This window comes from Perognathus longimembris, chromosome 2, assembly GCF_023159225.1.
Source record: "Perognathus longimembris pacificus isolate PPM17 chromosome 2, ASM2315922v1, whole genome shotgun sequence".
Classification (NCBI taxonomy): domain Eukaryota; kingdom Metazoa; phylum Chordata; class Mammalia; order Rodentia; family Heteromyidae; genus Perognathus; species Perognathus longimembris.
This window is the reverse complement of record NC_063162.1, coordinates 5842423-5857174: the sequence shown is the minus strand read 5'-3', so window position 1 is coordinate 5857174 and position 14752 is coordinate 5842423. Positions and strand designations below refer to the sequence as shown.

The 14752-nt window shown below is 44.9% G+C and overlaps 1 protein-coding gene across 1 annotated transcript in view; it reads left to right on the top strand.

Annotated features, from left to right (window-relative positions):
• The window catches only part of Abraxas2 (abraxas 2, BRISC complex subunit), a 30573-nt gene extending 26414 nt beyond the window's left edge, over window positions 1-4159 (top strand). The window contains exon 9 of the mRNA XM_048338057.1: window positions 2077-4159. Coding sequence (XP_048194014.1) covers window positions 2077-2543 — 467 coding nt within the window. The 3' untranslated portion in view covers window positions 2544-4159. The remainder of the gene's footprint in view (window positions 1-2076) is intronic.
• Window positions 4160-14752: the final 10593 nt, after the last annotated feature.

Below are 14752 nucleotides of genomic sequence, written 5' to 3'. Positions count from 1 at the left end.
ACAATTTGTAAAATGTATGTCAAATAATATCAAGTGTAAAAGATAAGTTTGCGAACAAACTTTTCTAATTTGATAACATATATAATCCAATGAAAAGGTGATTTCTGTTTCCTGGAAGATTATGATTTTTTATAGAAATAATCAGAAATGTTCTGGGCATGATGCCATACTAGCACTCCAGAGCTTGAGACAGGAGGACTGCAAGCTCAAAGTCAGCGTAGGATACAGCGTGAGACCTAGTCTCAGAAAACAAAACAAGGGGGGCTGGGGATATGGCCTAGTGGCAAGAGCACTTGCCTCGTATACATGAAGCCCTGGGTTCAATTCCCCAGTACCACATATATAGAAAATGGCCAGAAGTGGCGCTGCGGCTCAAGTGGCAGAGTGCTAGCCTTGAGCAAGAAGAAGCCAGGGACAGTGCTCAGGAGCTGAGTTCAAGCCCCAGGACTGGCAAAAAAAACAAAACCAAACAAAAAACTAGGACAAACTGTAGACTGGGATTTAGAATAGTTTTTAAAAAATTATGGTACATTATTAATATATATGCAACCATAATTGTCAATTTTTAACTTAAAAAATAAAAACTAAAAAATTACATAGATATGATAGAAAAATATATATATATCGTGGAATATCACGCAGCCTTTGAAGTAAATTTGAGTTAACACCCAATTTACAATTTATATGTGTGTGATGCTGGTGATTGAACCCAGGTCTTTGCACATTCTCAGTAAGTGTTCTACCACTAAGCTTTACTCCAGGGGCTGGGAATATGGCCTAGTGGCAAGAGTGCTTGCCTCATATACATGAAGCCCTGGGTTCGAATCCTCAGCACCACATATATAGAAAACGCCAGAAGTGGCGCTGTGGTTCAAGTGGCAGAGTGCTAGCTTTGAGCAAAAGGAAGCCAGGGACAGTGCTCAGGCCCTGAGTTCAAGCCCCAAGACTGGCAAAAAAAAAAAAAAAAAAAAAAGATACACTAAGCTATACTCCAGCCCATAAACGAAGGTAAGGCTTCATAGACTGATTTGGGCTCCTCTGAAGCATTCTTTTTTTTGGCCAGTCCTGGGCCTTGGACTCAGGGCCTGAGCACTGTCCCTGGCTTCCTTTTTGCTCAAGGCTAGCACTCTGCCACTTGAGCCACAGCGCCACTTCTGGCCGTTTTCTGTATATGTGGTGCTGGGGAATCGAACCCAGGGCCTCATGTATACAAGGCAAGCTCTCTTGCCACTAGGCCATATCCCCAGCCCTGAAGCATTCTTAAAACTGGTCAGTTTGTGGTTGAGGACCTGGGAAACCAGCCACCTAACACAGAGATTTTGAACTTTTTTTCCTTTGGTTGGGTGGTTTGAACTCAGGGCCTGGGCGCTGTGCCTGAGCTTTTTCACTCAAGGCTATGCTTTACCACTTTGAGCCACAGCGCCACTTCCAGTTTTCTGGTGGTTAATTGGTTTCCTGCCCTGGCTTGCTTTGAACTGCGATCCTCAGATCTCAGCCTCTTGAGTAGCTAGGATGACAGGCGTGAGCCACCAGCTCCCAGCAGCTTTTGAACTTTTACGGTAAAGGAGGTGCCTACGGGCATGCTTAAAGGGAGCTCTAAGACAAAACAATGTTTGACATAAGGCTCAAGGGAAAACCCCAAGTTCACAAGATGTGATAGTGCTTATTTCAGTTTCATCCTCCAGTCCCAAGGTTTTGAGCAACTGGTACAAGTGGAGTGATGACTTAGGGTTTTTTTGTTTTTGTTTTTTCAAATTTTAATTGGAGTGATGACTTTGTTCTATAGCTCAGGGCCTCACTTGTCAGATGGTTTTAGCTTTTCTGAATGCGTATTCAGTGGAAACAATGCAGCGATGATAGGGCCAACGTTGCAGATGGCTCGATTGAGCTTAGAAGAATGAATGTATCAGGAAATATTTTGAAAACTATAATGTATTTTGAAATTGTAAAATAATGCCAACAATTTTCTAGCTTTGATGCTATTTTCTAAAATGTTTGGGTTGACTGTGTGACATACTGAGATGAAAATCTGTGAAAACATTGAAGTTGTTACAATGTTCTTCCTGTTTCACCCAGGACTTCAGCAGGCGATGTCAAGCAGACAGATTCCTGCTGAGAGCTTGGAGCCAGTGTTCAGTCCCCGGATGCCCTATTCTGGGTTTCCAGCTGAAGGCAGAAGTGCACTTGCAGATGCAGAGCCCTCGGATCCTCCTCCCCCTTACTCTGATTTTCACCCAAACAATCAAGAAAGTACTCTGAGCCAGTCTCCAATGGAAAGGGGTGTCTTCATGCCAAGACCTCAAGCTGTGGGCTCTTCCAATTATGTTTCCACCAGTGCCAGACTGAAGTATCCTGGAAGTGGACCTGATCTTGCTTCCCAGAGAGCAGCTGGAGACAGTGATGAGGAGACAGATGACAGTGATTATGAAAATTTGATTGACCCTACAGAGCCCTCTAATAGTGAATACTCACATCCGAAGGATTCGAGACCTGTGGCACATCCTGATGAGGACCCCAGGAACGTTCAGACCTCCCAGATTTAACTAAACAAAAGACACTGTGCTAGGTACTGTGTTTCTTCATGGCTTATGGAAAGGGTCTGTTGAGAACTCAGTCTGGGAGAAAAACTGCTTTCTCAGATACCGTGGCTCCTGAGAGGAAAGTCCTTATGCACAGAACTTGAAGGAGACTCCGTCCCTGGTCCTTAGCTCCAGATGCAGTGTGCAGGTTTCACGACAGAATCATTAAGATAATCAAATTGTCCTAATTCTGGTGCAATTCATGGATGTACTAGTAAATTTAGGTCAAGTGAAACTTATCAGTATAGTTTCTGTTCTTTAAAATCGGAAATTAAGAGACTAAGCACAATTAGTCTATAAATGTTCTATAAATCAAAAACTTACCTCTTGCACTATCATGCCTTGAAATTTACTTTTTCAATGGGAAACAAGTTTAGCAGCAGCTTTCAAAGAACTTCTTTCTATGATGAGCCAAATTCATCTTTGCCAGAAAAGAAATTTTGTTAATTCCAAGAAGCCTGATTGGAACAAATCAGACATACCTTCTCTTGTCTGCATGACTAAGATCAGGAGAGAGGGCTTTGTTTCGACTTTTTTCTACTAGCTTGATATGTATTGTCACTTAAAATGGTTGCCTTTTTAAAAAATATAGAAATACTAACGACCAGTAAGTAATCATCCAAATAAGTATATCATAAAGTAAGTTAATTAATTTTCTTTTGGTGGGTAACAGTGACTGGCCTGTTACACTAGCATACTGTGGTCTCCAGAGACTTAGAGGAGAGACACAGTGGAAACCAGAGGGGTACATGCCAGTCGAACAGATTCCAGACACCGTGGCTTTAGCTGAGTTCACACGTAAGGGATATAACTCATTTAGATCATCTGACAAATCCTAGTGTTAGTTTTATTTGTGGAGGAAAGGAATTTAACAAACTTTGGGAATCCTGATGAATAAAAATTGTTTTAAATCTCAATAACCATACTTTTTTTTTAAGTTGTCATTTGGGAGATTATTGCAGAATGTATAGAGACAGTTGGGATGAACTTACTTTTATTTAATTACTGCTTGTTTTCTACTTTGGCCCAGTATGTGTGAAACCACTAAGACATTCATGAGTCTGTTGAGCTCTTGGTTGGATATGGCAAGACCCACTGTTTTATGAGGAGGTCACACATGGAGCTCATACCTGGGGCTTAACTGTTCTCCTTTAGACTAGTTGAAGCCTATAAGAAGAAGGAAGTCATTCGAGAGGCTTGAAATCCGGCTTTATCTCGTAGGAGGGATGTTTACTCCCAAAGCCAGCTCTCACCTGAACCAGCAGTGCTGGAGACCGCCATTCTTTGGGTGTGCACACCGTGGGTCTGTGTGGTAGCTGTCGGGTTCTGTCTGCCTTACACCACTGCCATTTGATTTGAAGTGTTGCAGATTGTGTTATCTGCAAATGTGTTCTAGTTTTTATCTGCTACCTACGAGCAGCTTCAGCACCAGTGAACTTCATTTTTTTTTTTGTAAGTGCCGTTGCCATCTCCTCTGTTCAGACGTTGACATTCAGGAAAATATTATTTTTATGCCATATTGAAATCTACAATGTATGACAAAGCAGTTAAATGTGACAATAAAACTTATTTAATCATGATGCCATTGTTTTAATGTCTACTTCAGTATTTGACAAAGTCTTGCCTCATTGGACTCCTGGCAATTCATAAAAGATGAATGATTTTAAAGAACGTTAAAACTCACATCCAAGCTGGTCACCAATGGCCTATAAGCCTTGTCACTCAGGATCCTGGCTGAGATCTGAGGATTCTGGTTTGAAGCCAGCCCAAGCAGGAAGTCTGTAAGACTCCAATTAACCACCAAAAAGCTGGAAGTGGAGCTGCGGCTCAAGTGGTAGGGTTCTAGCCTTGAGCAAAAAAGCTCAGGGACAGTATCCAGGCCCTGAGTTCAAGCCCTGGAATTGGCACCAAGAGACAAAAAAAACATATCCAATCCCTACAGAGACTTTATGTGTCAAACTAGTTTCAGGAGTAAAATATCTCTGATTTCCAAGAGCACATTGAATGCCAAGTTACCTAGAGAATCCCTCAAGTGTAAAGCTGACTCTCAGGAAGGTCCTCACCAGGACCTGTCCTACAAGACTGACTGCTCCTCAGCCGGAGTCACCCTTCCTCCTGGGGTGTACACTGGGTGCTCCAAGAGCATCCTGGGACATGTAGCTCGCCTCAGAGGGAAGACCTGCTGGCCAGTGAGTATGTTCTGGACTCTGAGGGGCTGCTGCAGTCGAGAGATGGGCCTCTTCCAAAATTCAAAGTATCATCGTAGGCAGCATTTTAATTTCCAGTTATTTGGAGAAAGGCTGTGTGTGTGTGTGTGTGTGTACGTGTGCTTGTGTGCACGCACATGTGCACCTGTATTGAGGTTTAAACCTCATGCTCTAGCTCTACTTTTTCACACAGAGTTGGTGTTCTGATATTTGAGCTTCCACTGTGAGATTTTTTTTTTTTTTTCGGGTTAATTGGAAATGAGTCTTGAGGATTTTCTGCCTGGACTGACTTCTAAATTCAAGCCCTCAGATCTCCGCCTCCTAAGTAGCTCAGATTATAAATGTGAGCTGAGCCACTAATGTCTAGCAAGACTGTTCAGTCGTGCGTTTTAATTGAGTTTTCTGGAGTAGGATCAAAAGGTAAAAATAGGAATATCATTCCCAAATATTTAAGATGCAAATTTCAAAATTCCAGACACAGGCAGTAACAGTAGTTGCTATTTGTTTTCTAGAACAGAGTTTAAACTTTGTCTCATGCTTGCTAGCACTCTTAACATCTGAGCCACTCCAATCACTGTATGCCAGGGCCAACCAGAACCTTAATCCTCCTATTTGTGCTTCCCTTGGTCACTGGGATGACAAAGATGCACTACTGTCCTCAGCCATTGATGGAGATGAAGTCTCAAGAGCTTTTATGCCCTGTTTGACCTCTAACCATGATCTGCCAATCTCCACCTCCCAAAGTAGTTAGGATTACCGGCTTGAGCCACTGTGCCTAGTACTAATACTTAATGACTAAATAATACAACAATGAGAAAATTAGTAGAAATAGTAGTAGTTATTAATGTATTCCAGATCTGATTTTCCTAGACTATAGCTTTTTTCTTTCGGTTTCTCAAAGATACTTATTCTTTTACTAGGTTCATCCTTTCCCACAGTAAAACTGAACCCTGCCAGACAGGAAGTCTGAAGGCAAATGATCCTGCAAATGTGCTAATAAATAATGAAAATGTTTATTTTTCAACTTTATGACAGGCTTCTGAGGAGTGCCGGGCTTTATTTTATAATGGTTTTTATGATGTTCTAAATAAAGCAGGACTTGGTATGCAGCTCAGCTCTTCACTCAAGCATTCTGGTCCCTAGACACTTGAACAGGGCAGCAAGGCGTTTGAACCTCCACAGAGAGATGAGCTCGAGGGCCAGACGTTACCCAGAGTCCAGACTGTACATACAGTACTTTCCTGTGTGTGCTGGTACTGGACCTTGAACTCAGAGCCTGGGTACTAGCACTCTACCACAGCTCTACTTCTGGCTATTTACTGGTTAATTGGAGACAAGAGTCTCATAAACTTTAGTGCCTGGCTGGCTGGCTTTGAACCACAATCATCAGATCTCAGCCTCCTGAGTAGCCAGGATTACTCATAGGAAGATACGGTAAAAGGAATGAATGACATTGTTGCTAATGATTGTCAAGTGGTTCCCATTTTGGTACCTTTCCCAGAAGAAATAGGGTATTGAGCTAAGCATTAACTTGTCTCTGGGTCATGATGATAGAGGTGATTTTTCTCCTTTCACTTTACTCACATTTCATAGTTGGGTTTGTTTGGAAATGTTTGTATAATAAAACTTCAAAAATGGTGGGTCATGGTCTATATGAATTATTTCAAGCATATCCCTCTAGAGGGGGTTCTCAAAACATTCCCTGTTCCTCAAGTCTTTTTTATTTATTTATTTTTTTGCCAGTCCTAGGGCTTGGACTCAGGGTCTGAGCGCTGTCCCTGGCTTCTTGCTCAAGGCTAGCACTCTGCTACTTGAGCCACAGTGCCACTTCCAGCCTTTATCTATATATATGGTGCTGGGGAATCGAACCCAGGGCTTCATGTATACGAGACGAGCACTTTACCACTAGGCCACGTTCCCAGCCCCTGTTCCTCATGTCTTGTCACACCTCTTAACTTCCTCAGCTTTGTGGTGACTATGCTTTTTGGCATAATTGCTTGCTAACTTTCCTGAAGGCAGCCTTTCTTATTTCCAGATAAGATCCTATGCTTTCTGTTTTGCATGGAAACACTTTAGTTTTCCCTAATAAATCTGGAGCCAATTCAGCGTTTGCTAATTCAGAATCCACTTCCTAAATTCCCAAGAAGCACTTCAAAAAGATCTTCAGAGGCTGCAGAGGATTCAAAACTAGGAGAACTGCTTGGATTTCTCTAAGTTTAAGGTCCTAAGTATCACATGGTTTTTTTGTTGTTTTTTTTTTAAATTTTTTAAAGAATCACTTTATTATTTTTGTTTGTTTGTTTTGGCCAGTCCTGGAGCTTGGACTCAGGGCCTGAGCACTGTCCCTGGCTTCTTTTTGCTCAAGGCGAGCACTCTACCACTTGAGCCACAGCGCCATTTCTGGCCATTTTCTGTTTATGTGGTGCTGGGGAATTGAACCCAGGGCCTCATGTATACGAGGCAAGCACTCTTGCCACTAGGCCATACTCCCAGCCCCTCACATGGTTTTTTTTGAGTCTTAAAATGTAAGGATGGCCGGGCACTGGTGGCTCACGCCTGTAATCCAAGCTACTCAAGAGGCTGAGATCTGAAGATCATGGTGTGAAGCCAGCCTCTTATCTTCAACTCACCACTCAAAATCGGGAAGTGGCGCTGTGGCTCAAGATGTAGAGCACTAGCCTTGAGCACAAAAGAGGCTCAGGGACTGCGCCCAGGCCCTTGGTTCAAGGAAGGAAGGGAAAGGGAAAGGAAGGAAGGGAAAGTTGGGCAGTGACCAACTCCTCTGCTCTGCCCAGTACTTCCCAATTCTGGCACTGAAATCCCTATATCCTGGATACTCTCAAGATGCTTGATGAGGGCTGGGTATATGGCCTAGTGGCAAGAGAGCTTGCCTCGTATACATGAGGCCCTGGGTTCGATTCCTCAGCACCACATATACAGAAAATGGCCAGAAGTGGTGCTGTGGCTCAAGTGGCAGACTGCTAGCCTTGAGCAAAAGGAAGCCAGGGACAGTGCTCAGGCCCTGAGTCCAAGGCCCAGGACTGGCCAAAAAAAAAAAAAAAGATGCTTGATGACCTGACCTGTTTCACCTGAACCCAAGGGTCCACAGCACATTTCAAGGATGGTGGCTTTATGGGAAGCATCGTGCTTTTATCGTCTGTTCTTTCCTGGGAGCAATCGAGCAAACCTGGTAGCATTCAGGGAAATTCCTTATAGGAATTCCCTTATAAACTATATACACAAGAAGGTACAAATATACTTTGATGAAGAGTAACCTTGGGTTCAAGAAAAGGCAACTGTTGAGCATGGGTAGGAAGAGGGTTAAGAACCCAGTGCTGGCCTTCTTACAACACCTTAAGCTAACCCTAGCTAATCAGGAGGCTAAGATCTGAGGATTGTGGTCCAAGGCCAACCTAGGCAGACAAATCGGTGAGACTCTTATCCCCAGTTAAATAGCAAAAAGCCAGAAGTAGAGAAGTGGCTCTCCAGTGGTAGACTGTCAGCCTTGAGCAAAAATCTCAGGGACAGTGACTAGACCCTGAGTTCAAGCCCCAATTCTTTTTTTTTTTTTTTTGGCCTGTCCTGGGGCTTGAACTCAGGGCCAGGGCTCTGTCCTTGAGCCTCTCTGTGCTCAAAACTAGCACTCTACCACTTGAGCCACAGCACCACTTCCAGCTTTTTCTGTTTACGTGGTACTGAGGAATCGAACCCAGGGCTTCATGCATGCTAGACAAGCACTCTACCGCTAAGCCACATTCCCAGCACACACACCCCAATTCATTTTTTTTAAAATAATATAGAACCAGAAATGGATGTACAGGTCAGCACTATCCACAATAACTTCCTGATGAAAATAAACCTCATCTGGTTTGTTTAATGCTGCTGCTTCTAGTCATGTGTTGCTACCGAGCTCTTGAAATGTGGCCGGCCAGTGTAAGAAGAGTGTTCACTTTTAGTCTCTGATAACTCCTTTCCACCTAGATTTCAATAGCTGTGTGGCTAGTGGCTGCCGTGCCGGCAGACTAAGGTGCTGAGCTCATCTTCCACAGGAGGGGCCGCGCCGGGCGGGAGGAGCCTCCCGATGTGCCCAGGGTCACAAAGCTGGGGAGAGAACCCGCGCGCCCAGACCTCCTCCGGCCTTGTCCTAGCATCATCTGCTCCCAACCTCGACGGCAGGGAGGACAGCGGATCATCTCGGGCCACTTTTGTCCTCCATAGGCATGAAGAAGAGCAGGCCGCAGCCGCCACACCGGAGCTTCCCCAGGGCCTGGCAGCCCACTCACAAAGAACAACTGCCCTTGGCCCAGCCTGAGCTGCCCTCGGTAGAGCCCTGGCACCTGTGAGGCGGGGAGGCCGGAAGAGGTGGAGGCCAGGGGCGGCTGCCATCTCCGCACACCTCCTCCCTCCCCCTGGCCCAGCTGGTACACAAAGGCTTGCCCCCAATGGAGGTCAGGCCCCTCTCTGCAGCTTGAAGCACTCCACCTGCGCCGTCCCTCAGCCTGCCCACGCGGGGCCCAGGTGGAGGATCAGATTAATCCCCTTCTTTATCCGGAGGGTGGCACTCAAATCTCCATCCACCCAGCGAGAGTGGGCAGAAGTTACGAGGGAGGCGGAGTCGTATCCAAGCCCTCGGGAGCAGAGCAGGCAGGGAGGGGAGGGCCCTGGCGCCGGCTCTCCAGCCATCTGCTCCCAACCAAAGGCCCCCGGTGAGTACACCATGCCTCCCTGGGTGGGGGGGTGCTTCAGGCACCTGGGGATGGGGGGGGGGAAGGAAGGGGGGACGACACACAGATTTCCATCCTCCTTTTCCTTAGCATCTCTCTTCCAGAACTCTGTGTTTTCATTCCTTACCCTTTTTTCCTTCTCTCCCTTTCTCTTCTGTTCAAGTAACTTTTGTTTCTGTGCAGATACTGGGGCTTGAACTCCAGGCCTGGTCACTGGCTCTTAGCTTCTTCACTCCAAACTGGCACTCTGCCACTTGAGCCACATGGCTACTTCTGGATTTTTTAGTAATAGTTAATTGGAGATAAGAGTGTTACAGACTTTCCTTCCCTGGCTGGCTTCAAACTGGGTGATCTTCAGATGTTAGTCAGCCTCCTGAGTAGTTAGGGTGACAGGTGGGAGCCACCAGCACCTGGGTCAAGTGAGTTTTTAGTGTAGTATAATCTATACATGGAAAGGATACAAATCACAGATAGTGTGTTAAATTTTCACAAAGTCAAGCTACCTATATAACTGGCACAAAGATCAACCCAGGGACCTATGCTTACTCATCTTGTCCGCTTGACAGATGCTCTACAACTTGAACCACACCTCCAGCCCAGCTTTTTGTTAGTTATTCTAAAGATGCCTTGAACTGGCTTCTGAAGATGAATCCTTTGGATATCAACCCCCTGTGCAGTTAGAATGACAGGTGTGAGCCACCAGCAAGTAACTCATCTCAAACACTTTTTCTTTCTTTTAGTAGATCCATATTTCCATGTGCTATCATTTTTTTTGTCTGAAAAAATGCCTTATACCTTTTTTTTAAAAAATAAATTAGGTTTGCTAGCATTGAATTGTCTTGGCTTCCTTCCCCGTCTTGTCTAGCAAAGAGTTTTATGTTGCCCTTATTTTAAAAATACATTGCCAGGAGCCAGTGGCTCATACCTGTAATCCTAGCTACACAGGAGGCTGAGATCTGAGGATTGCAGTTCGAAGCCATCCCGGGCAGGAAAATCCATGAGACTCTCATCTTCAATTAACCACCAGAAAACCAGAAGTGGTGCTGTGGCTCAAGTGGTAGAGCACTAGCCTTGAGCTGAAGAGCTCAGGGACAGTGCCCAGGTGCAGAGTTCAAGCCCCATGACTAGCCAAAAATTGTGTGTGTGTGTGTGTGTGTGTGTGTGTATTTACTACACAAAGAAATCTAGTTTAGGGGCTGGGGATATGGTCTAGTGGCAAGAGAGCTTGCCTCGTATACATGAGGCCCTGGGTTCGATTCCCCAGCACCACATATACAGAAAACGGCCAGAAGTGGCGCTGTGGCTCAAGTGGCAGAGTGCTAGCCTTGAGCAAAAAGAAGCCAGGGACAGTGCTCAGGCCCTGAGTCCAAGCCCCAGGACTGGCCAAAAAAAAAAAAAAAAAAAGAAATCTAGTTTAATGTCTTTTTGCTTTCTGTGTTTTGAAGACATTTTTTTTCCCATTATCCCTTGGCCTGGATATAGTTTCTGTTTAGGGTCTGTAGTCACTCTGTCTTTGTCCCACTGTTCCTGCCGTGCCTTTGAAAAAGATTCCGGCTGGTTTATTTGTATGCAGAGATTGGGTCTCAGCTTCCCAGGCTGGTCTTGCACTTCGGAGCTCAAGTGATCCTTCTGCCTGGCTTCCTAGCGCTGGAACAGGCACTAGGCAGGCTGTGATGAATTAAGAACTGGTTATGGTTGGGTGTGGTGTGCGCCTGTCATCCCAGCCATGTATGTGTCAGGCTGGGACTGGGAAGGTACAGTTTCAGGCTAGCCCAAGGCAGAAAATTCCATCTCCACAGAAGCAGCTTGGTGTGCTTTGTGCATGCATGTTATCCCAGTTACAGTGGGAGCCCCAGAATGGGCAGATTGCATTCCAGTCTGCAACCTGATCTCAAAAACTCCAGGAAAGGGCTAGATGTGTGGCTCAGCAGGAGAACACCTGCATAACGACGTGAAGTCCTGAGTTCAAACCCCCCAGCATGGAAAGAAAAAAGAACTTCCTTTTTTTTCACCAAGTTGATTATAAAGAGCTTCGGTGTCATTTTTTTTTTTTTTTTTTTTTTGCCAGTCCTAGAGTGTGAACTCAGGGCCTGAGCACTGTCCCTGGCTTCTTTTTGCTCAAGGCTAGCACTCTACCACTTGAGCCACAGTGCCACTTCTGGCCATTTTCTATATATGTGGTGCTGGGGAATTGAACCTAGGGCTTCATGTATGGGAGGCAAGCTCTCTTGCCACTAGGCCATATCCCCAGCCCTTCGGTGTCATTTTGAGTGTGTGTTACTTGGGGACTGTTGTGATCTCTGGATATTTGGCTCTATAGATTGCTATCAAGTTTAAGAAGTAGTTATTTGCTATTCTGCTAACAAGTTTTCTGCTCTTTTTCTGAGAATTCAACTGAATAACTGTTCAACTATACATAATATCCCCCAGGTCACAAAGTTCTATTGCCTTTTATTCAGAGGAAGAGAGAGAGAGATTTGGATCTTGTTTTTAGTAGCAATGTTTTCAGGCTTACTCATCTTTTACTGTACTATCTGTTATTTACCCTATCCAGTGAACTTTTAATTTCAGAGAGTGCAATTTTCATTGTGAAATTTTCATTATTGTGTTTAAAGTAACTTCAATTTCTTTTCTGAGTAGGCTTCTCTTTACTAACTCCTTGAACATACTGAAATTGTTTGTGATAGTTGTTTAAATATCCCTTCCTGCTATTCATGATCTGTCCCCTTTCAGTCTTCTTCTAATTGTAATGGACTCCCTTCCCCCCCCCCCCCCCCCCACCAAGGGAGGAGATTCCTGGTTCCTCCAAGAGTCCACCACTCAGTCTCCAGCAAAAAGATGATAAAAGGATGGATTTATTGGGGAAGTAAAAAGTATACTGACTGGCCAGGGTTGCGGCCTAGACTTGGGAGCTGAAACTGTGACCCCCAGTGGCCTTCCAGGTAGCCAATGAGGTTACAACACTTACAGAGCATACCAGGTCACACGCAGGTGGCCAATGGAGTTACAGTCTGTCTCACAGTATCTGTTTGAACCATCCTATCATTCTAGTTAGAATTGGTGCATGGATTTGACGGGGCTCACATGATGCAGACAGATACACCTACTCATGGAAGGGCCCACATTTAACCTTGAATGTTCTTTTTTTTTTTTTTTGGCCAGCCCTGGGCCTTGGACTCAAGGCCTGAGCACTGTCCCTGGCTTCTTCCCGCTCAAGGCTAGCACTCTGCCACCTGAGCCACAGCGCCCCTTCTGGCCGTTTTCCATATATGTGGTGCTGGGGAATCGAACCGAGAGCTTCATGTGTAGGAGGCAAGCACTCTTGCCACTAGGCCATATTCCCAGCCCTGAATGTTCTTTGAACCTTCCACAACTCAGGTGGTCAAGCAGTGTACACAGTCTTATCACAGAGAAGGGGAACTTCCCTGGATTCTGAGCAGACAGGGCGCGCTCCCAACCCTGAGGCTCAGGGGCGGGGGGGGGGGGGGGGGAGCTTAGTGAAGATGGAGGCAGCTTCTGCTCTCTTTCACTGAGATGGAGTCAATCTGACACCCCTCACCAGCCAGTGATGGCGCTGGCCAGATCTGACCTCCATGTTACACTAATGACTTGTTTTTCTGGCCACTTAATACTACTTGGCTTGGGAAATTTTGGTTAGATATTGAACATTGAGAATTTTATGGCTTTGAGAGCTGGATTTTTTTCATATTCCTTTATATTGACCTTTTTTTGTGATAAGTGGGTAGTAAATTAATCCCATACAGGGTTGTTTTTAAGTCAAGGAATTCTGTCTAATTTTTTTAAAGAGAGAGAGAGATCCAGGTACAGCAACATGCCCTATAGTTCCTGGTTCTTGGGAGGCTGAGATGGATTGATCATTTTAGTACAGCAGTTCAAAACCAGCTAGGGTAATATAGCAAGACTCTGCCTCAAAAACAAACAAAAGCTGGGTGCTGGTGGCTCACACCTATAAGTAATCCTAGCTACTCAGGAGGCTGAGATCTGAGGATCACAGTTCGAAGCCAGCCTGGCAGAAAAGTCCATAGACTCTTTTTTTTTTAAGTCTTTTTTTTTTTTTGCCAGTCCTGGGGCTTGGACTCAGGGCCTGAGCACTGACTGTCCCTGGCTTCTTTTTGCTCAAGGCTAGCACTCTGCCACTTGAGCCACAGCGCCACTTCTGGCCATTTTCTATATATGTGGTGCTGGGGAATCGAACCCAGGGCTTCATGTATACAATGCAAGCACTCTTGTCACTAGGCTATATCCCCAGCCCTCCCCATAGACTCTTATCTCCAATGAACTACTCAGAAAAAGCCATAAGTGGCCCTGTGGTTCAAGTGGTTTAGTACAAAGAGGCTCAGGGACAGTGCCCAGGCCCTAAGTTCAAGCCCCAACCCCAGCAAAAAAAAAAAAAAAAAAAAAAAAAAAAGAAGCAGAAGAAAGAAAAGAAAGGAAAGAAAATTGACTTTTTTTAGAAAAGAAAAAAGAAAATTGACTTTTTTAAGAAAAAAAATTAAAAAGATTGAGGAATTTTTTTAATCCAAATAATATTCTTCAAGGCTGTCCCAAATTCAGCCTAAGTCAGAAAGAGACATAATAAATCCTTAATTTCCCAGCCAATGTACCAGATACGTTACCAGAAAGTTTAGAGCAGCTAAAAAACCGGGGTCCTTATGTCTGGCAAGAATGCAGGCAAGATGGGAACCTCGGTAGAGATGATAGGAAAACTTCTTAGAAGAGAACTATGACACAGAAAGAGAGCACGGAGCATAGACCTACCGTGGGAAGATGACGACGCAGCCCAAGTCAGCCATCTTGGCTGTCTCCTTGGTTACAGAGCTTGGCCCTGGGTCAGATGGTGAGAACTGAATGGCTTTCGGATTGGCAGGCCTCCTTTCTGTCTCCTGTAAGGTTGTATGCCAAAGATGTATTGTCCTTTCCTTATTTCTTCATTCTTTAGTAGTCCCTTTTCCCCCATTTCCTTGCCAGGCAGGCTTGGGTTTATCAGTGTAACCTGCCACCTGCAAAGTCTGTAGTCCCTAATTCCTTCACTGATTGTTGTCTTACTAACTCATCATTTCAGCCCTTTCCTAGCATGCACAAGGCTGTGAGTTTGACTCCTGGCACTGTGAAAAACAAGATAGAACCAATAGTCTTTCACACAGGCCACCCTTTATAATCAGTCAATGGAGAATGTCAATCCAGGACTTCCTCTCCAAGACTCCTGTTCAATTAGTCTGGA